Raw genomic sequence first — 25,563 nt, 5'->3', positions numbered from 1 at the left:
TTTAACATATAGTTTTTAACGTTTATCTGTGGTTGCACTCCTTAAATATGTTTTTAATTGAGATATTATAATATTTAGATTAGATATTTAATTTTTAATTATAATATCTTTAATTATAAGGCGACTTATATTTATGGGGACTTAAATTAAATAAGTTAAAATTATTACCTGATACAACCCTTCGAATAATTAATTTTCCTATGAAAAATTGCAAAAAAAAGATAAGGGTATTCGTGTATTGCTCCATCGCAATATGGCTTACTTTTTTAAGCGTCATAAAAAGCTTAAATATATATTTATACATCTAGGCATCGTAGGTATTTGAGAATACAATACTGATTTATTACGCAAATTGTGAGGCGTTGCATAAGTAAGGCGAGCTTAAACCGTATCCCTATCTGTTTCGGGAATCCCCCTAACGCGATTAATCCTATTACAAATTATTTCCGGTTCTGCAAGGAAGTGCATTTCTGTTCTTTGTCAGCAGTCGACTGTGTATAATAAAAACCACAAATTATCTATACGTAGATGCAGTTGCACCGCAGTACATAGGGCTTTTTCTGCAGTCGGTGCAATACCATACTTTTTGTTTTTGGGGATGAAACAGTAAAAAAGTTACTGTTGTAGCAGTTTTCCACCATTGAGAGGACATTTGACAAGTAATTGCCGAATTGTGCGAGAAAGCTCTGCTGCAAAATGAACTAAAATCGATTAAATCTTTCAATTTTCGCCAGAGTTCGCATCAAGCCAAAGCTTAGAAAGGTCCAAGTCCAAGATGGAGGAATCCAATCACGGTTCGGCTGGCTGTGAAAACGTATCACAGTTCATGCTCGATGACCTACAATTAGCAGCAGAGCTGGGGAAAACGCTTCTAGAACGCAATAAGGAGCTGGAAACCTTCATCAAGGAGTACAAAATCAAGGGGGATGAGCAGGAACTGGAGATCTTGCACCTTCGCAAGCACATAAATGCGATGACCGAGGTGAATGATTCACGACTTAAGGTTTACGAGCAGCTGGAAGTGGGCATTCAGGACCTGGAGCGCGCCAATCAGCGGCTTAATCTGGAGAAGAACCGGGACAAGAAGCAGATAAAGACGCTGACCACCAACACGGAAGTCCTGGAAGCCCGCTGCGAGGAGTTGAATCAACTTCTGAGCGATGTCCGACAGTCCCTAAGCACCGAGCGGCGGAAGGTGGATCAATACCAGCAGGAACGCTATAGAATGCAGCATTCAGCCGAGGGTTCTGTGTCCAGTCATAGCATTCAATCGCTGTGCAAGGAGCAGAGTGTGGAGTTCTCCAAACTAGATGTCATGGCCATGGCGAACTCGACCGGATTGGAGGATCTCTCCTTCAGTAATGCCACCATGTGTGAGCGGACCGCCGTTAAGGGTGAGGACAACGAGGAATTGGTGAAGCTGCTCAGCGAAATGGAGGTGTTGAAACGTGACTTCTTGGCCGAACAGCAGCGGTGCACCGAGCTGGAGGAGCAGCTGGTGACCATAATCCAAGACAACCAAGGTCTGCAGAGTCGTCTGCTAGAGAACAGTGCCAATGAGGGAACAATGTCGATGCACGAGGAGTTTAGCCTCCTGGACGACGTGCGACAAGGCCAAATGTGTAGTCGCTGCCTGAGGGATATTAACGAAAGTAACACCAATATGGATGATCAGTCCTCCATTGCTCCAACCGAAGAAATCTATGAAGATGACGATCGCAGCATACTAAGCGAAAGCACCTCGAAGTGCGATAACAGTGCTGCGGATTATAAGGAACGCTTTCGGATTTCCGAGGACCTTAATCCCAACTCTGGCGAGAAACCAAATCCCTATCGGGATCTAGTCGAGAAGTATGAAGCTCTGGTGGAAGTGAAGAGAACCTCCAATGCGGTCAAGAGCAACTTCACCAGCAATCCAGAGGGAAAAACCATGACAGAATCCAGTCAAGGCAAAAAACCGGAAACAATTGTTAACAGCTCAAAGGAATCTGACCTTATGTTGGACTCAACACGTAAGCGCACTCCAACCGAGTTTTCGGAATCAGAAACTACATCGTCGGGATTCTCGGATGAAACTAGCAACAAATATACACAAACTGACGAGCGACCTAGCTACTTCCTCTGCTCAATAAGTAATGGAAACGATTGTAAATTCAGTATTTATGACGACGTCAGTCCCATTGAATCTCATTTCCGCAATCGCCCGGAATACAGGGAGCTCTTCAAGGAGATATTTGGAGTGCTCAAGAAGGCAGCTGATAACAACGAAGAAGACAAGCTTCCGTCCCTACATGACGACGCACAGATTACAGAGAAGTTGCCCTTGGTGGCGGCCAAAGTACCCCCGGTAACACCCGAGAGGGAAGAATCTCCGGACGACTTCATTGACGACACACAGAGCGTCGTCTCCTCAGTTATATCCAACCAGTCCATTGCAATGTCGGAGTGCGTTACCAAACTGGAGCGCAAAACAGCCAAAAAACACATCTTCGAGGTCCGAAACCAACAAAACCAATCGTCCTTAACGCAATCTACGTTGTTAAATAGCTCCTCGAAGGAAACGACTGTCGGCGAATCAAATGTGAAGCCAATAAGGGAGAACGGCCAGATACTTACTCCACTTAAGCGCGAACCACTCGAATATCTAACCGTAGGTGTCGGCATTAAGAAAAAGAACAGGCGAAAGCACCGAAACCAAAGCTCATCTGGAGATCGCATCGAATTGTTTAATTCACGGGAATTTACTCCCAGAAACAGTCCCCTGGCCATGAACCACCGTGGTGGGCAAGGCAGCTCAAAGATGTGTACGGATACATTGAATGCGGAATTTGGACGCAGCAATCGCAGACGGACGACTCCATCGTCAAGCAACTGGAATGGCTCACCAATGGTTATCTATAACAAAAATATGAATACTCCCCAGACTTCTCGAGGACGAGTAATAGAGCTAAATGGCGTTGAGTTTTATCATAACACGGTATCGCAAGATTTACATAAACTTAAAAAGTTAGATTTATCCTACGCCGAAGTTTTGCGCCGGGCCGATGCCGGCGACCACGGGCCCACAAGATCACATTCCCAGCGACAGCAACACCATGGAGCCAACATTCGAAAGAGTCATCATCATCAGTATCGTCAAAAGTAAACTTGTTTAGAGAATGTAAATAAGCAATTATACAGTGCATTCTAGCCATAGGGCATTATACCATTTTTAAATTGTGTGTGCCATGCAGTCTAGTCCGCTTTTTCATGTATAGACAGTTAAATTACACTAACTAAATAACTATTATCGGAAATTAAATTGTATTTCAGCATGATAAAATAAATTATTTAATGACCTACAGAAATCTCACTTATTCAACCAAATTCCAGCAAAGTTTCGAAAGAAAAATCGACGGCGTTGCTCTGCAAAATTCCAATATAAAAGCAAACATTTATTGTTAACTTACAAGGTAAAGGCGAATAAAATATTCTAGCGATTTCATGATATGCCAGTCTAACTACTTTCAAGACCTCCGTTTGTAATACCCAGTTTGCTGAGCAAACTTATTATCTCGCTGTTGGTTCTCATGACAGCCATAACTTCCTGTTGCTGCTGCTGCATGACCCTTAACCGATTCCGCTCCTCAATCTTGGCCAGCTGGTTATTGTTGTTGATTGTCTTTGTGTCCACATCTAGTTTAAGCTCCGACTTTACGTGATACAACTCGTCCCGTATGCCGTTCAGCTTCCTTTCGCAATCGCGCACGTCCTTCTCCAAAATTTGAGTTTTAAGGTACACGGTCTGAGCCAACTTATACCAATCTGCCAGGCACTCTGCGATTTGTGCTACTGTCGGATTTACATTATCCAAGAGCAAGGCCTTAATGCGTTTGCCATTGTGATCCACTTTGATCTTCTCCAAGGCATGGAACTGTTCATCGTTGTAGGTCAATGTGCGCGTAGCACGATCTCGGAGCAAGTGCTGCCAGGAGTCCCTCAACCTTTCTACCAGATACTTGGCCTGGGCACTGGCTCTGGTCTTACAAGGACACTTCTTTCCGTGCATGGAGGAGGTCCATTGATCGCTGGGTAAGAAATCGATAATGTAGTTGGTATAATAACTTAAGCAACGCTTATTCGCACGAAACCCACTTAAGTTCGTCATCTATCACAAAATGTTTGTGCATCTGTGAGATCACATCCGCGGCTCCATCAAAGTCGTTTTTGACATTTTCCAAGGCACTCAGCAGGGTCTTTATCTCCTGATCTCCTTTAGTCTAAAATAAAATCAATACGCTTTAACAAATTCGTTCTGCACAGGGAGCACTAGCCACTTACCACTCTGGCCATGCTTTGCACAACATCTGCATAATCAATCACCGTGGAAAGCAAGTTGTCAAAGCTCTCAGTTTTTCTGAAATTTAAGTTAATCAATATTTAAATGAAATCTCTCTTTTCACTTACTTTAATAGTAGAGTTATCGTGGTCACTAGCATCTCTATAAAGTGTTCCACTCCCTTTTTAATAAGAATATCCATGGAGGTAAAGATGTCCACGCGTCTTTTGCATTCGTGACCAACACTACAAGCGGACTTGGCCAGACTGGCGTCATTCTCCACTGAAACATTGGGAGGAAAGACTGGGAACTTGGGGAGATCTAATTGCTGGGGCAACTGAACATTGTTGTCGTCGTTGCTGTAAAGGAATATTGGCTGCTCTGTTGTGGTGGCAGGGAATGCTTTAGCTAGAATGTATAAATAGTATTTGAATCACTTTTATCTTTAAAATGAACCGACTCACCTATCGTTCGTGGAGTAACCTTCTTCTCCAGATGCTCGTTGTTGAACAATAGGATCTGCTTCTCCAGCGGTACCTCAGTTTGCAGGAAAATACGCTCTCGGAAGTTGTCTATTTGCTCGTCTGGCTCCAGGAACACTTCCACCGAACTAGTGCGATTGGTGAAGAACACATGGATGACACGCTTTCGGAGGATCAGCGTCACCTCATGGAAGAACCGATCGAATGACCATGTTTTCTCCCTATTCTCCTCGAGAAGGCCAGCTAGAAGAGGAGTCACCAGGGTTTTCAGTCCCTGTGAGAGATGTGCGTGCGGTGGCAACGTGGTGGACCATTCAATTGGTCCATTTTCGGACAGCTGAGTGCCGGAAATCACTCCAGAAGCCTTTTTGGTGGTGATTTGGTGCATGGTCTCCCTGTTTTTCCTTCCACCAAAAGGTCTAAAAGGCAGATTGCCGGTGGCCACATGGTAGAGAGTGACCCCAATTGACCACAAATCCACATTGGCGGTGAACGATCGCTGGATTGACTTCCTCAGAACAGCTCGCTCGTAGAGATCGGGATGCAGATACTCTTCTGTGCCGTAAAGGGAGGCAAATGGCTGATTGTCCTCCAGTTCTCTGGCAGCACCGAAATCCGTAAGCTTGTAGATGGTTTGTCCGTCCTCCGAGATAAACTTCATTATGTTTCCGGGTTTGAGATCGCGATGCACCAGCTTGTTATCCCGCAAGTGCTTCATTCCAGCGCACAAGTGCTCCAGTACCAGTAGGAACTCATGTTCCGGCAGACCGTACGAGTTCTCTGGATCGTCCAGGATATTAAAGAGACTTCCGCCGGTGCAGAGCTCCATTACGATCACCTTGCCACGTCCCTCCTGATCCTCCTCAATCGCTAGCAGCTTTACTATGTTTTCGTGGTTCACCTTCTTAAGAGCCTCAAATTCCCGCATCTGGACATCCGCCGGTCGCATGTGACTGTAGGGATTGAAGGTTTTCACCGCCACCGATTCGCCGGTGATCTTGTTGACCCCCTAAAAGCAGCCAAGGAAAATTCGAAAGGAAAGTGAGTCAGGTGGGAAATTATTAACACCGTAAACCACACTAACCTGGAACACGGAACCGGTGGCTCCCTTGCCCAGGACACTGGTGGTGCACCACACATAGCTCACGGACCCGCGCAGGAAGGACATTTCGTGGCTATTTTCTTTCTATTTCTTTATTATTTTGATATAATTAATGCGCCCTGATTGTGACAAACATAAACACTGGTAAGGAAGGTCTATCGATAACACGATTATACTACACCTCAAGCTTAGGTTTATTTTGGAACTTAACATTCAAAAAATGTATTTATTTCATTTTGTTTGTTAGTTCTAGTTTCATTAAAATTATTACACGTGTCTGTTAGAGAGTTCATTTATTGATATAATAATTAAAAATAAAGGCTTCAAGTTCTCGGTTAACCAGTGTAGTCGATAGAAAGTACTGTGACTGCTTCCCCGATACCTGCTACTTCGATAGCACGCCTATCGATTGCACGGCCACCTCCAGTTTTTTTGTTATTTTACGTGCGCGTTGACATTTTTGCAGCGCTTTTTAATTTATTATTATTATTTAAACTAACTCACAATGGAGTTGGGTGCGTGCTAGACCCGAGATCGATGTCGATCGGAAAATTAACACGGACTCCATGACAAAAGCTCTGGCCCGACGGTACACGTACTTTTTGGCGAACGCTGCCTTGTCTATTCGCAAGAATAGTAAATTAGCCAATTAGGCACCAGCCACGGTTTAGTTTAGTTAAAGCGACTAAAACATGCACATGCGGCTGCACTTGGTGCGCTTTATGTTCATAAATCTGCTGCTGAGGTGAGCTGACACAGATACTATCCATGCCTATATGGAGCGATTTCTAAGGGGAGTTTTCCGTTTGCAGCTGCTGTTTCTGGTTGTACGACAATGTGGCAGCTGCAGATTCACCAATCCAAAGCAACGATGGCGGCTCAGCCAAGGACGCAGCTCGGATAACTCACATAGATCCGGAGGAACCGGAAGCGCCTCCAAAGCCGGAACCTCCGCCCCCGCCGCTCTACGACGAAGCTGGAGCTCGGTTGCCCACTCCACATGAAGGCGCGCCTATCGCTGCCTCATCCTCCTCCTCTCCGGTGCCTCAAACTGGCAATCGGCCAATATCCGGGGACACGTCAGTGCCTGTGAAGGAGCTGCCCGCGCTATCTGACCAGCGGCGGGCCAATAGCCATAGTGAATATGTTAGTGAAATCGATATAGCCGCTGATGTGGGTGGCGCGCCCTCATCCACCGCCCAAGTGCCAAATAATCAATTAAATTATAATAAGCGTAGTAGTGCCGGCAAAGTGCATAGTTTTAGTGAATCGCAGCAATTAGAGCTACCAAAGCAATTGGAGGAGGAGCGGCCGGCGAGGGGACAGCCGCAATCAGCGGAGCTGCAAGAACAACAACCACCGCAGGCGGAGGAAAGGTGAGTGTTTTATTGATCCCACACTCGCGGCCAACGCAATAGTGGTTATGTAAGCCCCCAGTTAGGTGAGGCGATATATTAGAATCCATATTATTTCGTCACTTTAGTGAGTTGGATAATGAGTAATAGGTTTTTGAAAAGCATCATTTCAATTAATAGATGGGTGGAAAATCTCTGAACATTTTATTAAAATGTAGTCTTACACCTTTCTCCTCAAAGTTCACCGCTGCTGTTGGTATACATATTTATGGACTTGACTTTGGAGCGACTGGGTTTTGGTGATAAGTTCTTGTGACGCGCTGACGTGCCTTTCGATTTGTGTTTCAACGAGAAGTATTTCCCTTTGGCGCAATTCAGTTATCACTGCGAAAGTATTTTCCGATCGACGTGACTTATTTACTTGAACTTGACATGAATGAGGGCTACAACAAAGAGCAATCTTAATTTATTTTGAAGGCAAAGAAGGAACATGTTGAAGAATACAGGGGCTGCTTCGTACAGAGGCATATAAAGATAGCGAAAAGATCTTCTGCTCCTTATCAGCTCTACTAGAGCTCTAGCCTTTTATATAGGGGCTTGTTTTCGTCACGTCTTGGGGTAGCGGGCACGATTTGTGTGCGCTTACATGCTGCAGCCCACCAGCATCTGGATGAGATCAAAGACGCCTTTCACTCACTTGCTCGCTGGCAAGGTCACCGCAAAATACTTTGCTGGCGCTTTGCTTTTGTTACCTATAAATAGCACTGTCCAACAAAATGATTACCGATGGACTATGACACGTTTGCCCGGCATTTCCCGGACTTCTGTTTACTTGCACGCGACAGTGCCACGTCGTTAATCTTTGACTGCGAATCAGTATAGACTGCAATTGTTTTTCTCGTACGCCAAGCATAGTATAACGTAGTAAGTGCAAATGTTTGTACGTTTCATTGATAGAGCTGAATTGTATTGACTCAGTGCAGCAATTGCTGGGAGCTACGTAACTGCGGTTTATTTTTAGATGTTTTCTGGCGCCGCACACGTATCCAGTTCTAGATTTCTGTCTAGGTTGGGCTTACGTTTGGATTCACCGACGTTGGATTGCAGAATATAAGCTTGACTTGGAAAGCTGTTCTCATATTTACTTTGAGTTTTGGAATGTTTTTTTTTTACGGAATATAGGACTGGCCTAGTCTCGAGACGAATTATTTATTAAAAGGCTTAGATGTAACTGCTAAAACGTGGTCTACAGAAATTCCGTTGGAAATTGAAGTGCTTATATGGCCCTCGGCTTACTGCGTTTTAGCAGTTAAACCGACGTGCGCTGAAATATATTAAATAATAACTCATTCGCGGGCATTTCGTAACCGGGGGCCAAACTATATGTGAATTATATACAAAACTGTCTCTGTCCAGACCCAACGCCATTTCCATGCCCACCGATTCCACATCCAAATCCAATTCCAATTCCAATGCAGCTCCAGTGCTCCGACGATCTCCCACGCGTTGTCTTGTCACAATGCCTTTTGCCTGTAATTTGCTTTACAGTTTTTCAATTTATTTTCCCCTCCGTGAGTGTACTTTCTAAATGCCTCCTCCGCCAGTCAGTCTGGGCCTATCTACTGGTGGCCGGCCATTTCATTCATCCCAAAAAGTGGAAAAAACGCGAGGCTTCGGCTTACGACTCGCAGGCACTGTGAGTTGCAGAAGTGCCAAACAAATAATACGACAAGACGAGGCCACCTTTTCCATTTGGAGACTGATCTAAGCCCGCCATTTGCTGTGCTTCAGTGCCTCCGAATGTCACATCCACCGATAATGATGTGCCAAGGTATGATAATGCGAAAAGTTAAAACTCTTCGAGCTACATTACAATCTATTTGGCTATAAGCTTGAAGGAGCTCGCCAGAATTTGCACCACAGTTTTGTTCAAGTGTAAGCCACCAGTATGTGGCTTCCAGTCGCAGATCCTTTAAAGGCCTCGTTGAACACATTTCCATATCGTTCGCCACTCGGATTTTAGTGCGCCGCTTTATCGAGGGTGGTAAAAGTGTTAAATGGGATCGAATCGGAGCCGGCTTCGATTTGATGTCATGTTTGTGTCTGGCTGGCCCCGTAAATGGCTTTATCAGTACGAATTTACTTTCATTTTTTGCATTTTCCGTTAACAATTTTCGCCAGCACCTCCTGACAGACATAAATAAATTTTCCAGCCGCGGCGGTAGCACGCAGCCGACAGAATCAAATCCATTTTGGCCTTCCAGACATCTCACACACTTGCTGCTGGGGACTGTATGTGCACTTGTATATGGTTTGCTGCACTTGGCAGGTGATCGGCGGCGAATCTTTCGCCGGCCGCGGCTTTACTTTCACTTTCGACGCGAAGGACTCTCTAAAGAGATTTTCCATTGGGCTTTCAAATGCATCATTATCTTGTGGCGCGTAATCACACTTGGCAAAGGCCATTATCATGTGCCTATCATGTGTGTAAGTGCGCCCAGTTACACAGCGGGAATCAAAGAGATGTGTTCTCATACTCTGAGTATTTCCCATACCACTTTGAGGAAAATTGATTTTGACCACGTATGCAATTTGCGAATTTTACATTTCCTACTGTTTTCCTACCATTTTCTCCCTGTGTCCCATGGACTTGCCCAGATTGTTCGCAGATCGTTCACGACGATTATGCAAATGTCTCGGACTCACAGCTCCGGAGGATTACATTATATAGATGAGGCCGCCAGCGCCGATCTGCTGTCAATGATCGCTCAACGATCCACACGAACAATCCTCTCCCACGACGAAATGAAATGGACGATCTTATCGCCGCGCCTCAATGTCCAAATACTTAATTGATTGTGAGCGTGCGCCCATTGACTTTCGTCAATCAATTTGATCGCGATCGCTGATCGCTGATCGTTGATCGTTGATCGCCAGGTGATCGCCAGGTGAGCGATGATTACCGATCTCGTCCAGCTGCATTGATTAGGCCGCTGTCGTACGCCTTCACCTGTCGTTTGTGGGCATTTCTCTCGCATTTTTCGCTCTTGTTTTTACATTAGCTTTGTTTCATTTACTTAGGCGCCTCTCTAATGAAAACCAAAAACGGAAAACAAAAAACAAAAACTCGCGATCGCCGCAGAGAGAGGGCCTGTGAAAAGCCGGTTTCTGCCGGCGTTTTCCTCTCATCTCTTTTTGCTCCGCTTGCCGGGGTCTCTTGCAGTTGCTATTTGTTACTGATTATCTGGCGGAAAAGCCAAGCCGGGCGGCGGTGGAGGTGGAGGAGTAGGGACACCAGACCCCAGACCAGACGTGGACGTGTAGACGTTTTGGCATCGTGCGGAGTGAAAAATGCTCGAGACGCGTAGGTGTCCAACTGGGAAATGGAGGCGGAGGGGAGGGGCAAGGCAGCTGCCGCCGCTACTTTGAGTTATTATACGTTTTTTGTTGTTGAACAAATTAATTCGAAATTCTTCGGTGGAAACTGAGTAAACTGTTTGTTTGGTTGCGCTTTTGATGGAGGTTTATTGAGTTGTGGGGTATTCGGTGCAGAAATATCCGTATGAGTGGGAGTTACATAATTGAAATTCCCTAGTAGTTGAATTGGAAAAACAAAATGATGCTTGATCTTATCCAATTTGAATTCATAACGTGCTATAGTAGGTGCTATTGACACGCCTTCTCCTTTAGCTCTGGGGAGCACAGGTCTTCATACCTTGACAGTTTCCAAGATGCAGACATCTACATTGCCACAAACAAGCTGTGCCAAAGCACCGTAACCAGCTCCATCTTAACTGCCGATCGATGATCTTGGCAGCAGATCCTAACACAAGGTTCCATTGCTTCGCTGGAACCCAAACTCTGACCTGGAATCCTCCCTCGAAGGCACCTAGAGAAAATCCTCGTGCAATCCCCAGCTGCCATTTCAACTTTCTTCTCCAGCTCAGAGACCCTCCCCCGATTATCCCTGGCCTCCCACTCGATGGGCTGATGGCTCTGCCAATAGCTCAACCACTTAACAACTCGTGTGTGTGTCTAGCGTCTTAAGGTACACGAAAAGAAACCATAAGCCATAATATTTAATAAGTATATTTTAATACCTACCGATATTTGAAAACATGGTTTAAATTGGATGTTGTTTTGCAGTTAAACCCATCTGTATTGTGCCGCCTTCAGTTGGCACTCGTGTGCAATCTCAAACAGATGGAAAACTATATTATGTGCCAACTAATTGCTTACTTTTACTTTGAGGAGATCGCCTATTTATGTTTTCGAGGCTATGTTTGGGCTGGACCCATATACTTTTATGAATAATCTGTACGTTTGTAAAGTACTGGGCACGGCAGTTCACCAAGTGACGAAGCGCTACTGTACACAAGAAATGAAAATCACCCGATTATAACGAATGATAGTGCACAGACTAAAGCGATAATCAATGACTAGAATAGCTAGAACAATGAGTAGCTAATGAATAAGGAGAAGGAATGGTGAATGTAAAGTACAAACTAACTAAATTGGGGCGAATGAATGCCGAGTGCGTGCCGAAAGTTAAGTAGAAGATCGTTTTTCGTCACCCTTGCTTGAATCGAAATCTGTGTTTGAAACTGTGCGATCATCCCTTAGTTTTACCAAAGACACTAGAATAATTATAATTATAATTATTATTGTAGGGTCTTTGGTTTTACCCAACTAAGAGGTGTTTTTGCTGGGCTTAAATGAAATAATTCGTGTATTTCTTCCCGTGCACAGACTCGGACATTGTTACTGCTGCAGTTGGTTTTGCATTTGGTGATGTTGCCGATGTTATTGGTGATGTTGCTGCCACGGCTCATTGTGTAAGCGCCGAGGGTTCAAAAGCACTTTCGCGTTACAAGTGTTTACCTTTCAATGGCGGTGCTGCGGCAAGTGCGGCAGCAGAGATGTAGCAACTGGCTGCACTTGCAGTTGCAAGTGCAACATGGACAAGCGATGCTGCTGCAGTGGGCATCGTTCAATTCAATTGACACTTTTGGCCCGCGTAACCTTTTTGCCGTGCGGCACAAAAGGAGTCAAAACAATTTGCTGGACACACACGCATCAAAGACAATCGGCGGCTCTGAGTCGGCAGTGTCTTTCACCCGGGCAAATTTGATTTTATAGACCTTGTGTGCTTGGCCAACAGTGCAATCTGTCTGTGCCCACGGTGCCAGTTTACGATTAACAATTTCACTTTCCGTTGCACTTGCAATTGTGCTCGACCAAATATTTGCTCATATTTATTGGCCCGATGTCCCTGTCCATCCAGCCATCGATCGCTATCGCCGGCCATAAACTATATAGCCCAGACTCACTGGCACACCGTAAACATTTTACATTCATATTGCACAGCCTTTCATTTGCATGAGGACATATGCCAGATCTGGGCCTGGCCCACGCCGCATGCTAATGGTCCTGGCTGGCCAACAGATTTAGACATAAACCTGTCACATGGCGGGCCAAACCCCCGGCCGGCGGGCTTCCCGTGCAGGAGGCACTGGCTCTGGCTCTGGCACTGGCGCTGGTATCGGGATCGGGATCGGGGAGCCATTGTGGGGGCTAAAGCCGTTTCCGACACCTTTTGCCACCCAAACGCAGCTGTGCCCCGGGCAAGGAACACACGGCACCATCCATTCGGCCCACCAAAATGCTTTGGAAAACTGCTTGGTGGGTGGAAGCTATGAAAATTTGGGTATGAAATAAAATTGATATGACTTTCCTGATGGGTATTTTTATTGTACCGAATAATTTTTATTTATTTAACAGCTCTTTATACTGCCATTCTAAATTCAATCGTTCGTTAAAACTATAATGGCCCAAATATAATGCCATTAACCTTAGTTTATTCGGCACAGGCCTGCCTTTTCACAAATTGTTTTTCAATTTTATTTGCTGTCTGAAATGTAAAACTGCATGTTATTTGTAGATTCCATAAGATGAATGAAATAATAATTATTTTGCAATAATCGAAAGTATTCAGATTGGGAATTGTGAGTTCCAAGGAGATAACTTCTTCGAGAAGCGCTCTTGGAAAATGATCTACTCGCACCTGGGCGCATTTGAAGCACTGCCACTTTAGGGGCTTTCCTTTCTGGCCATCAATTGGGTGTTTTGGAGGCAGCACACACAGAGGCGTTAGTTGCTTCCCAAGATGGAGGGGCAACCTGGGCGACAAGTTTGCCGGCAAAATGCAGCCGCCGCTTCTCACCTGCAAGTGCAGGCCGATCCGAGATGATTGCGAGATGTCGATGTGGATATGGCTGTAAATGTGGATGTAGCTGCTTCGAGTGCTGAGGTAATGCTCTCCGCCCGACTCACTCTCTCCGAGTATCTGTGAGTAGTGCCTCTTGGAGCCGGTATGACGCTCTCCGAGATGTGGCGGCAAATATATCTGCACGCTTGGACCACAATTACCTAGAGCCGACTCCGTAATACGTTCAGTTCTCATTTCGATTTCCAGTGGTGCGATCGTGTGCACCGCTACCACGCCGGTGGTGCCACCTCATCCTCATCCTCCCGTCGCCGGGTGTTTGGGATCGCGAGTCGCAGTCGCATTCACTGTCTAGTGTCCTCGTAATCCTTGTCAGCGATCGCGTTCGCGTTGTGCGTGTAGATGTGCCTGCAGTGCACTTTTGCCCAAGACCCTTGATTTAGTTCCGAATCGACAAGTAATTGCCGACACAGAGAGAAAAAGTATCAATACGCGGTTAAGATACGTAATGTTCTAGAATATATTCGTCAAAGTTGCTTGTCCTAAACAAAACTCTTTATTTCAGTCGCAAAAGCAACGCTTTAAATTTAACTTGTACATCCTTTGCAATGATTTTTCATTCAATTATTTAGTAAGTGTTTAGATGAGCATGTAGTTTGCGCGTATTTATATATTTTCTCTGTGTTGGCATAAGAAAGTCAATGAAAAATCACAGCTGAGATCCTTCATAGCCCTATTTATCCTGAAAACGATTTCGGGCCAAATTGATGTCGCATGTCCGTCGAGTAAACATGCATAATAGCTCTTAATTTCAATTATTTCCGCCAACACCGTCTGTTTGCCAAATGGCAATATTGATTGGGGCTTTGGCTCAGTTAATGTTTGTTTGATCTGCCAACCGGATACCCATTAGGCCGAACTGGCTCCTAATGCTTATAATTCAGTTAGTTCATCAAATCACTATTTGTAGCCACTCCGAGCTGTGCAAATTCTGGCGCAGAGCAAACAGGAGTCTTCGGATTTGGGAGGAACAAACACTAGATGCTCGATCTATAGTAATTGCAAATGGGTAAACACACCCACTGTAGAAGTACGCAGTTTTTATTTCGAACGATATTTTATGTGCGTGAGACACTTCAATGTTGACCCAGAATAAACGCGAAAGACATTCAAAATATTTCAACCCATAATTCTTGGCAGCAGTTCAGACCAGATCCATGTGCATGGTGAAACTGCAGCCACAATTAAGAATTGTTTTTGGTATCACAGTTTTTATTTTATGGCTAAACTTCACACAATTCTGTTTCTGGTTTCAATTTAGTGCTGAAACTAGAGCTCATCATTTACATAGTCGGTGATGAGCAAGCACTTAGATACGCTTTTAAATAAGTCATAAGTAAATGAGCAAGCATGCCAACATTAAAATCTCTAATAGTTACACAACAAATGATATGATTTGTAATGCAGAGCCGAAATTCCTTTTAAATGCCATCGAATAGTATTAATCTGTGCTCGGCGAGAGTTCGGCCAGAGCTGGGATCATAAAAAATTTTCACTTTTTGCACTCCTTAAAAACTGAAGCACTTTTCACATCGTTGCTGGAACATGTTGCGCCTAATAATTTGCTTTTAATTTATTCAAAATTCAGCAGAAAGGAAAGCCAGAAATTCCTGCCCAACGTGTAGACAAGTTGGCTAAAAAGTATCAAGCAAAACGCAACTGCCGGAACGGCCGGGCTAACCCAAAATGCCTTACAAGGCTTGACTTACTGCCCAGGCAGACAGTTTGAATACCTAGCTCTGCGCTTTGTTCAGACAAGTCGTAAATATATGTGCAGCCAGCTGGGGAGTTTTCCTTCTTGGGACCAGGGAGTTTTCCGAGGATGGTGGGCGTTGCGTTGTTGACAAGACTCGCGGCGCAGGCCAATAATTATTACAGAATACTTGGTTATGGGAGGTGAATTTGCATGTGTATGTCGGGGCGACTCGCATGGGAGTTGCTCGCCCCCTTGAAGTCGGCGAATCGGACGCATTTAACACTTTTTGCAGCCACCATTTGATGCACTTTTCCGAGAGCCGAGTGCCGAGTGCCGAGAGAAAGAGGAACTAACAGTTGCCCATTTCGGTTAATTAGCTCGGGACCTTTAAACGAAAAACTGGAAAGAGCTAAGTAAGCTGCCCGGCGATGGACACTCTTGGGTTTATTGTGCAATAAAAATGCATACAAATGTGCGCTAATTGTTGCAACTGCCCCTCGAAAGGCCCTTTTCCCACTTTTCTCGAGCCACTTTGTTCGTGACGCTTCGAGAGATTCGAGGTGGGCCAAGTCCACTCAAAAGGTTCGTTTTTTCATACCGGCTGTCATCTCAAGTTTCCGGTTTGGGGCACTGAAGATGAACTGTCCTTGTAACAATTTGGGTTTGATTTTGGCGTGGAGATACATGTATGTAATGCATAATATCCCATTGAGTCTACAGCTCAACACTTTTGATTTGCTCAGGTCAGTTACTTTCATTTCAACTGCATTTGGCTCGTTTTTCAGCCTTATTTGTATTTGCTTTTGATTATGTCAAAAGCGCATTGCTTGCATTATTTTCTCTTTAATTTGGGCATAATACCTGTTGTCGCTCACATTGTGACAAGTGATTCATTGCCAAACAATGCTGCACTGGATTGAAATAGTTAAATGGGACTTTAAATACTACAAGTAAAAGCATATCGTTCGAGTTAAGAGAAGGAAGTAAAGCATAAATCAAAATGGGAATGTCTGTCTTTATGGCAAGCGAAGTGGACATCTGATTAAGATAAAAACAGACTGTGCAAGCACGTTTCATTGGGATGTATCGCATTTATTCTCGAGCCGAAATCCGAAAGTGGGAAATCCAAAAGAAAGACGGAAAAGTTATCTGACTGCGACTTAATCTCGAGCATAAAGGAGCAGGAAATGGCGCCCAAGAGTGGCAGAAATGACATAATATATTCCTACAATAAATGCACATGATATAGCGCATGAGAAACGCATTTAAAAAATGTATTCGGGTCCCGTAGAGTCGCAATTATATTTCATTTTCAATGTGAAAAGCGGCCAGTGACAAAGAAAAGCACATAAAATGAACCAAAAATATTTACTCTTATCACGTTCTTAACTTGACATAGTTTGATGCGATTATTTAAAGGCTGTCAACGCCCCCAAATGTTTTCTATTTTCATGCTCATTTCCTTGAAAGGCATATATAATGAGCCATATAGGAGTATACTATAGCCAGTCTGCTTAATTAGTTTTATGGCTACTGCACTCGCCCTGTCAGATTTTCTCTGACACAGGTATTCTGAAATCATTTTCAGACAAACACTCAACATAATTGCAAAACTGAATTGAATATTTTGCAAAAGTGTAGCCGCAAAAGTGGCAGAGCAGAGAAAATATGTTTCTATTTATAAACGGGTTCTTTCAGGATTTGATTTGACTCTGGGATTTGTGCATTTGAACTGCGAATTTCGCATGTTAATATTGCTCGGCAAGATCATGTCAAGTAATAAATAAGCGATTCTTATCGCGCCCGCCTCTAAATGTGGATCATTAAAATCGCTGTGCGCCGTCTGGGGTTTTACCATACCTTTTAAAGTTCGCCTGGCGTTTTTCACAGCTGTTGTTGTTTCGCTTCCAGAGTAAAGTACAATAAAACGTTCTCATTATGAGCTAGAGTACTTGCTTTCGTATTTACTTACTCTGCACCACTGCCAGTCGAGCTATAGGGCTTGCTCCAGATACTTACTTCGCGGCAATCAGCTGGAGGAGATTCCAACGTGGCTTGTAGCTGGGTTCTCGGCTTGCAGATGCAGATGATTGGGTGCTAGAATGAAGCAGAGTCACAGCTGTGGTGCTAGATCAAGCCATTCCTATTTAACCGAATAAATTGTCACCCGCAATTAGAGCCCCAAAATGAATGTAAGAAAAATGCTGCTAGAGTTCGTTATGAAGTTCGTTTGTTGTGAGTTGAAAAAGCTGAAAACCAACCTGACGATGTTTCTAATATTCTTCTGGATTATATGGTTCTCCCAAATAATAGCCATATCAACGGTGTTCATGAGGTGGGATATTGACCTAAAGGGCCCAAGAAAAACCTAAAAACCCAAACAGACGCACATTCCGATATTGATTGCCCACTTATTATCCACTTATTTACTTACTCTTTCAGCTTTCCGGAGATCATTACGGAGCTGCCAACGGTCACCATAACAGAGCTGCCGCTGGATCGAGTAAAGAACCGCCTGGATTCGGTTATCCTGGACGCGTTCCAGGTCACAGCGGGCAACCATAGCGATGAGGAGCAGCCTCACCAGCAGCCACCTCACCAGGACCAGCCCATGCAAGTGCCGGAGGCTGACGAAGAAGTTCCTCAAAAAGGCAAGACATAGTTATTCTCTTACAGCTTTCAGAGCCAGATTTTGACTACGAAATCTCAAATTGTCCAATTCTAGATGAGCAAATGCCGAAGATAAACGATCCCGGCGGAGGCATTGAAGTGGAAGGAATGGCCCCACAAGAAGCTGCTGCCGTAGGCGAGACCCAAGAGAGCCGCGAGGAGTTGCAGCCTGGATCAGCTGCATTCAATGAGACAGGGGGCACGGCCAACCTTACGAATGCCAGCGAGGAAGTGCCCATGCCAGTGTTTTCCGAGTGGGCGCAGAAGCAAATGGAGGCGGAGGCCAGCAGAGAGCAGGCCATGGAGTTGGAGCAGCAGGTGGTTAATAAGTCCGCCCAACGCAAGAACAACACTGGATCTTCCAGTGGGAAGCCGCCAACGCTGAAGCTGCGCTCCAAGAACTACGCCTCACCGGACTGCGGAGCCAAGATAATCGCCCACAATTCCGAGTCCAAGCACACGGAAGCTGTGCTCACCCAATCCACCGATGAGTACATGTTGAGTACTTGCGAAAGTCGGATTTGGTTCGTGGTGGAGCTGTGTGAGGCCATTCAGGCGCAGAAGGTGGACGTGGCCAATTATGAGCTCTTCAGTTCGTCCCCCAAAAACTTTACGGTAGCCGTTTCGAAACGATTCCCCACCCGGGACTGGAGCAATGTGGGGCGCTTTGCTGCAGAGGACAAACGAACCATTCAGACTTTTGAGCTGCATCCTCACTTATTTGGAAAATTCGTTCGCGTTGAAATCACATCGCACTACGCCAATGAGCACTTTTGCCCGCTGTCGTTGTTCCGAGTGTTTGGCACCTCCGAGTACGAGGCATTCGAAACGGAAATCCGACCAAGCGATGACCTGGACGATTTCTACGATGACTACGGCGCTCAAGAGCAGAAGGCAGCCGTTGGCAGTGGTGGCAATATCTTTCAAAGCGCCTCGGATGCCGTGATGCAAATGGTCAAGAAGGCTGCGGAGGTTCTGGTCAAGCCCACAAAGGCTCTAAAATGGTCAGCGGAATCTGTGCTCTGTCAAACGCCAGCGTTTGAAACTTACAGCTGCAGCAACTGTAACACCACCCTGGTAGAGCGGATTAACAGTCTTTTGTCCTGCCAGTTCCAGCAGCTGCAGGCACTCCTCAGCCTTAGTCGCTTACGGTCAGATCTCCTCCACAGTCGCGTGTGCCAGGAGCAGTTCGGCATAAGCCTTATGGGTTCGGATTTCGCTAGTAAAATGGGCAAGGAGCAGAGCTATTTCCTCAGCATGTTGCCAGCGGAACATGTTGGAGCCATGTGTAAACTGGTGCAGGCGGAGCAGAATGTAACGGACCAACGCCATACAAAGGCGCCAACTCTGAAGCAGCACGTCAGCTCACCAGAAGCAGTGCAGGATAACGCCACTGCTACGGGCGTTCGTCAGGACTGCGACAACAGCAAGGAACGCCAGCCGACAAAAACGGCCACAAAGGAACCCCAAACACCCAGTCTAGAGGTTGTGGTGCCCGAGGTAAGCCAAGAAGTGCCTTCACTGGAAGACCAGTCGTCGACCTCCAGCGAAACAGTCTCCACCACGAACTCCACGCCCGCCGACGTGAATATATTCAACGTGCCGTCGGAATCTGAGGAAGTGGAGGTCAAAGTAGAGCTTCCTCCGGAGCCAACACTTCCGAAAACTTTGGAGCCCAGCGATGTAGAGTCATTCACTGACGCTCCTAGCACAAATGCACCCCTGACCTCTAGTGAAGCTTCGGCGAACGCTGATCTGGGAATGGAGGAGGGTAATCCGACTAACTGGGAAGGCATTGACAGTCTACTGACCACTACGGTGGCTTCGATAACCGCTGGAGGAGGTGCTGCTGCCGCTGCAGCCGCCGTGGTAAACGGAAACGGCAACATCGGAGGAGCTGGCATTGTCGCAGCAGGAGGACCAGCGAGTGTGTCCAGTGTTAATATGCAGCAGAAGCTGACGAATGGAGCCCAGTCGGAGAGTGTGTTCATTAGGCTCTCCAATCGCATAAAGGTGAGTGGCTCGAGCTCCCTGTTTTAAGTGGGTTCCGCCCCTTGAAGTGCGTCAATACAGCAACTAGAAACTGGCTAGACCGCCACCCACGCAGGATGGGGTGAGGGTAGTCAACAGTCGACAGGGTGGGAAGTCAAAGGCAAAATTATACTCTGGCAAGGAGTTACTTAATTATGTTGCTGACTCAGCATAAAGTGTTTCCCTTCAAAACTGCTTTTTCAATTTTGTATTTTCCATACTCAGGCTTTAATTGAGAATTACAATGACTTCCTTGCAACTGGGTAACCCGACTAAGGTAACCCATATTCGGTTTCCTGCTCCTAGTCTCTTCTGACTTGTTTATAGTCAACTTGCGTGCTGGCTGCTCATTACCTGCGGCAGCCGCTTCCCGTTTTGGACTCCGTCCAAGGACTGTGCGGGGGTTCATCCTTGTAACAATTCTGCCAGCCAACTCGCTACCTTGACGACCGACGTCATCAATATACTCGTACATATGCGAATCCATTCGAAACCCTACCAGAGGTACACGCAGAAAATGCAAATGCAATGCTTAAGAACGGAATTATCGGATGAATCTTCCTACCTTTTTTCAGTTTTTTAAATTCAATATTTTATCTGGCGTAAAAAGGGATTATTTGATCCTAAAAGTGTTTTGAAATTAAGTTGAAATATTTTCCTAATTGATAGAATAATATTTGCTGGCTAAAGAAGCTGGGTTAAGAAGTGATTCTTTGATACTAATGGTGATTGGAAATGCCTTCGTAACTTTGCTGATTAAATTTGAAATATTTGTTTAATAAAATAAATAATTAATGCTGCAAGCTAACTATTTCTCTCCGTGTTCCTTCCACAACATTCGCTAACCACTGACGTTCACGGGGCTTCTGTCTTCCGCAGGCGCTCGAACGAAACATGTCGCTTTCTGGACAATACCTGGAGGAGCTCTCGAGGCGCTACAAGAAGCAAGTGGAGGAGCTGCAGCAGACGCTCACACAACAGACGCTCACGGTGCGTCAACTGGAGGATCAAAGCAGGCGGTACGTAGAGCAGGAGCAGCTATACCAGCAGCACAGCGCGGAGCTGGCCGGCGAGGTGAGGGCGTTGTCCTACCAGGTGCAGGCCTGCATCCTGGTCATCATCATTGTGGGCACCTGCATCTTCCTGATGCTCGTCCTGGGCACCGTCTACTATCGCAAGCTGCGACGCCAGCAACAACAGCTATTGAAGAAGGACCAGGCGGGCCATCCACCTGTGGCTGCAAAGCCAAAGTTGGATCGCCGTAAGTCCTATGAGCAGATGCCAAATCAAACCACACCCAAGCAACGGCGTCCAAGCGAAGAGGCCATGCTCATTCTGAAGGAGTGCGGGGACAGCAACCTGCAGGAGCAGGATCCCTCACACCGCCAGCGCAAGATTTCCGTTTGCTATGGCAGTAACAATAACATAGCCGCCAATATGGTGATTGCCAACACAAACGGCGCTGCGAGTGTCCGAAATTCTTTGCACAGGCGAAAGGGAGCCAAGCACTCGTGGCACAACAGTCTGGATACCACGGAGACGTCCTGCGGCGAGCAAACGGACAAGTTCTTCGATGTGGGTAAGTACGGGCTTGAAGAACCATGCAACGCATTCAAAAGTAAACGAGAAATCCCCTTTTCAGACACCCTTAAAAGCACAAAGCAAATTTGCGGCAAGCCGGGGAAGAAGAAATCCCATCAGCAACTGAAACCACTGGCTCTTAAACGCCAGGAATCCGCGCCAGCCACCTATACGCCTGATATGCAAGCTGAGGAACCAGCCACGCAGAGCGACTTCGACGAGAGCCTAATGCTTGACGATGATGATCTAGCTAACTTTATACCCACCAGTGATTTGGCCTACAATGAGTTTATGCCGGAGGGACCCTCGGGCTACCAGATTGTGGACACCGTAGACGGGAAACCTGGCAAAGAGCAGGGAACCAAGAAATCGAGACGCCTGTCCTCGCCGGCCTTCTTTAAGTCGCCTTTCAGCAAGAGCAAAAACAAGGGCTACAGCTTTAATGGCGTCAAAAACAGCCATTCGGTTCACGAGCCCACATCCTGGGAGTGGTACCGCCTCAAGCGAAGCGAGAAGCAGCAGCAGGCGAAGCTGGCCAGCAAGAGTCTGCCAAGCGCTAGCCTAGACAGCTCGTCGCTGTCGGAGGTCAACTTTCCACTGAGCTCCAGCTCCGCCACACAGAATTCCGTTCGGATACTGGGCGAGGCCATTCTGTCCTCCGGGGAGGGACGCATCACCCCGAATGGGAATGGCAACGCAGCGTCTGGTGTGCTGGCAAGCAGCAGTAGTGGAAGTGGCAGTGGAGGCAGCACCACCTCATCCACCACCAAGAAGAAGCAGCGCGCCCTTAACAACCTCTTTCGCAAGGCCTTCGACTTTTAACTAGAACCCAGTGTTTCGACTTAGTTAGCTTTTTTAGATTTGCGCATATTGTACATTTTCTTATGGATTCGGAGAAAACCTGTTGGGTTTGTATTTTGATCAATTGTTTGTACAAACAAATAGTTATGTTTTGCCGACTTTGGAGAGGTCTGTGAAGTGAGAAAAAGTGAGAGTTCCTTTTGTGTTGCAGAGAAATGCAAATGACTGTTAAGTGAAAACAAGAAATTTAAGTAAAGTACTTATATATTTTGTAGTATGCTTGCTTGCGTAGAGTAAACAGCCTAGGTTAATTATGTGTGTATATTCCAAGCCTCGTCATTCTTGCTACATTCACCCAATCCCACAATTATCTACTTTAAATGATGAACGAAACATTTGCAAGTTGTTGCCACATATTTAGTTTGTTATTCTTAGCAATTTCTACATACAATTAGTTAATAGTTTAGTCTTTATTTATAACTAAATACAATTAACATTTATTTAAAAACGTAAATTGTCTTTGCTAATGGTTCTACGTAAAAGATTATATTTTCAATTCGCTGAGGAATTCTGCCACCTCAAGGGCGTCTTCACTAGCCAGCTTTGTCTCCCTGACGGCACTATTCAACCCTCGACCAGCGGTTCCCATGTTCTTCTTCCACTGCTCAACAGTTTTGTACTTTTCATCGTTGGCACAATATATAATCTCGTTGATGTCCTCCTCCAATTTGTAGCTGCACACAGCAGGGAAGACTTTGTGCAGATTGTCGAGGGCTTCAGCACGAAGGCTCTCATCCCGACACACGAGATTTAGCATAAAGAGACCTTTCGGACCGATAATCTCCTTTATGTGCTGCAGGATCTTCGTAGCTAGGAAGCTTTGCGGCGGACAACTCATTCCCAGACTGAGATCCTTGCTGTCTACATCGAACAGCACGGCATCAAAGTGGATATCTAGACGGAAATGCTTTGCCATACAATACAAGTTTTTGCTTAAAAATAATTAGTTTCGTGGTTATTACCTTCATTGCGGCATCGCTCTACGAAATCCAAGCCATCGTCTATAACCACATGAAAGCGTTTGTCCTGTTTGAGCTCAAAGTACTGTTCAGCCACCTCCAACATTATTGGATCGATTTCCACGGCCGTAATTCTAGCTTGCCTGAAGAAACATATGCATTTTAGTAGGAGTATAATTGGTACACTGTACAAAACATACGGCAAAGCGGCGTGAAGAAAGCTGCACAGGCCGCCGCCTCCCAAGCCGATAACGAGAACATCCTTTTCCACATCCCTTTTGGGATTTTGCACTGTTGTGGCCAGTTGAACACCCACGGACATGTACAAGTGATGCTGGCAGGCTAGGTAGCCGAAGTCGATCTTCTTACGGTCCTTTTTGCCTTTTATTTTGACTGTAACAAAATATGCGCGTTAACTAAACTACCAAATTATGGTTTGATATATTTACCTGTTTTAACTAAGGCTTCCGACTGCACAACAAACTGATTGCTGAGAAATATAAGGCGTCGCAGGGTTTTGCCACTGGCCTCCACTTCCTCAATGCGGAAATCTCCTGATATCTTAGAGAACCCACAAATGAGTGTCTCCCTTTTGCCCACATCGGATCCAAGAGATAGATACGGTATCTGCTCACTGAGTCCGGCTGGCGATAGGTTCTTAATGCTGTCGGCCAACTCTAGTTTGACTTCGTCCAAGGTACTGTAGACCTGATCCCGATGAAGGGTAACCACAGCCAGTCGCTGGAATTTGGCGGAGTCTTGGAGCTTTTTCCGCCCAACAGGGGTGGAAAACAGCCACTCCACCTCTCGTCCCTGAGGAACAATAAACGCCGCGTATTTGCCAAGGCCGCGAGCAGGCGGCTTATCTAGTATGTGGATAGTATAGCGAGGGGTTTGCTCTGATGGCCGGTGTAGATCCATGATCACCTCATTGTGACCAGCTATGTTGGATCTGGCTAGGCCGTTGCAAACCAAAGCGGCCTTTTGGACAGAGGAAACAGCGTTATTCAGCTCGGAGACTGAGGTGAATCTTTGCATCTTGTCGTTGCCGAAACCGAATTCGAGTATCTACAAGCAAACTAAATTATATTGTGAATGTTATTGGCGTAGTCGTCTACTCACAGGCATTGGAAGGCTCTTAAATTTAGTAGCGACAACTACGAACACAGGCAGTGTCAAGGCATCATCGGCATTCTTTTCTTTGTTGGCCTGTTCCACACCCAAGCAGTGAACAATCCTCAGCATGCAATTGTGCTTGGGCAGGAACTCCAGTAGGAAGTTGAGGATGTGCTCTTGCAGCAGGGAGATACCAACATAGCGACCACCATTCCTGACATATGAACGGAGAAATTGGATACCTTCGATTTTAGACAGTGCACATTACCCACCTCATGGTTCTAAGTATTTCCTTGAAATAGTTTTCCACCACCTGTCTCGTGTCAGGTTCATCATCTGCAAATAGAGCATCCAGCGTTCCCTTGTCCAAAGACACAGAAAAGCTCTCATCCGGGAACGTCATCGCTGTCGCGTCCATTTGCAGGAACTTCATATCTGGACGGGTTTTGGCATTCAGTTCCAGCATTTTCTTTACAGCGATGGGAGATATATCTATGTTTGTGATATCCCTGAGGAAAAAGTGTAAATACCACGCTCAAGTTATTCATAATGCCAATCTATTATTAAGTGATATGCTTATTGTTTAGTTACAACTTACCGAAACCCGGTGTCGTACATATCCATACTCAATTTGGAGTTACCGCATCCCAGCATCAGAATCCTGTCCGACGGCTTGATATATTTGTGGATCTGATCGCACAACTCCAGGTATTCGCCGTACCTTTGGAGTTAAAATATCTTTTAGTTGGCAAAAAACACATGTTGCTCCCAGGAAGTCGCGAGCATAGTGGTCCCATTTACTTACCACTCGAAGGCCTTCTCACCGCGCTTCTTGAAGAACTCATTCCAGTAGTCGGTCTGTGCGAATTCCTCGCGAGTTTTGGGCAGTAAATTCATGGTTTCAACAACTATAAAAGGATGCAAAATATAAACAATAAAGCGGCAAAATGTGATCGTTCAGGGCATTGCCATTCGAATTGATGGGCAGACAGCAGTGTGACCGGAGCGAGCAAGTATCGGTAAATTTGCGAAAGCTATTATCAAATGGCAAATTTCGTTATTTGTAGCAGTGAATTAGATGTAAAAATCAATAAGTTTTTAATTTA

General features: G+C 45.6%; 4 protein-coding genes across 7 annotated transcripts; 2 read left to right on the top strand and 2 right to left on the bottom strand.

The window, feature by feature from the left end:
• The first annotated feature begins 380 nt into the window (after window positions 1–380).
• Window positions 381–3,347, top strand: LOC6548885 (cerebellar degeneration-related protein 2-like). Of its 2 annotated transcripts, none has more exons than XM_026980293.1 (2): window positions 381–673; window positions 735–3,347. In XM_026980293.1, exon 2 carries the CDS (start codon window positions 776–778, stop codon window positions 3,143–3,145), a length of 2,370 nt encoding a protein of 789 aa, XP_026836094.1. In that variant the 5' UTR covers window positions 381–673; window positions 735–775; the 3' UTR covers window positions 3,146–3,347. The 2 variants fall into 2 exon arrangements, with proteins under 2 accessions (XP_026836094.1, XP_001974127.1); XM_001974091.3 differs by having other exon boundaries at window positions 384–659.
• Window positions 3,348–3,413: 66 nt separating this feature from the next.
• LOC6548886 (serine/threonine-protein kinase TBK1) lies at window positions 3,414–6,105 on the bottom strand. The gene is made up of 6 exons (XM_001974092.3): window positions 5,885–6,105; window positions 4,783–5,809; window positions 4,447–4,726; window positions 4,321–4,396; window positions 4,135–4,259; window positions 3,414–4,067 (listed from the first exon to the last, which is right to left on the bottom strand). Exons 1-6 carry the CDS (start codon window positions 5,966–5,968, stop codon window positions 3,497–3,499), a joined length of 2,163 nt encoding a protein of 720 aa, XP_001974128.1. The 5' UTR covers window positions 5,969–6,105; the 3' UTR covers window positions 3,414–3,496.
• Window positions 6,106–6,288: 183 nt separating this feature from the next.
• On the top strand, window positions 6,289–22,814 carry LOC6548888. 3 transcript variants are annotated; one of them, XM_015156548.2, is made up of 6 exons: window positions 6,289–6,647; window positions 6,715–7,278; window positions 17,682–17,890; window positions 17,965–19,922; window positions 20,820–21,519; window positions 21,583–22,814. In XM_015156548.2, the coding sequence occupies exons 1-6, from the start codon at window positions 6,595–6,597 to the stop codon at window positions 22,341–22,343; spliced, it is 4,245 nt and encodes a 1,414-aa protein (XP_015012034.1). In that variant the 5' UTR covers window positions 6,289–6,594; the 3' UTR covers window positions 22,344–22,814. The 3 variants fall into 3 exon arrangements, with proteins under 3 accessions (XP_015012034.1, XP_001974130.2, XP_026835745.1); XM_001974094.3 differs by lacking the exons at window positions 6,289–6,647; window positions 6,715–7,278 and adding exons at window positions 13,695–13,940; window positions 17,417–17,574; XM_026979944.1 differs by lacking the exons at window positions 6,289–6,647; window positions 6,715–7,278 and adding an exon at window positions 17,009–17,574.
• On the bottom strand, window positions 22,725–25,456 carry LOC6548889 (methyltransferase-like protein 13). Its single transcript, XM_001974095.3, has 8 exons — window positions 25,263–25,456; window positions 25,056–25,178; window positions 24,730–24,966; window positions 24,464–24,671; window positions 23,791–24,409; window positions 23,542–23,734; window positions 23,345–23,484; window positions 22,725–23,276 (listed from the first exon to the last, which is right to left on the bottom strand). Exons 1-8 carry the CDS (start codon window positions 25,352–25,354, stop codon window positions 22,867–22,869), a joined length of 2,022 nt encoding a protein of 673 aa, XP_001974131.1. The 5' UTR covers window positions 25,355–25,456; the 3' UTR covers window positions 22,725–22,866.
• Window positions 25,457–25,563: the final 107 nt, after the last annotated feature.

This window comes from Drosophila erecta, unplaced genomic scaffold (genome assembly GCF_003286155.1).
Source record: "Drosophila erecta strain 14021-0224.00,06,07 unplaced genomic scaffold, DereRS2 tig00000092-arrow-pilon, whole genome shotgun sequence".
NCBI classification, from domain to species: Eukaryota; Metazoa; Arthropoda; class Insecta; order Diptera; family Drosophilidae; genus Drosophila; species Drosophila erecta.
The sequence above is the reverse complement of the archived record's forward strand: the minus strand, read 5'-3'. Positions and strand labels throughout refer to the sequence as shown.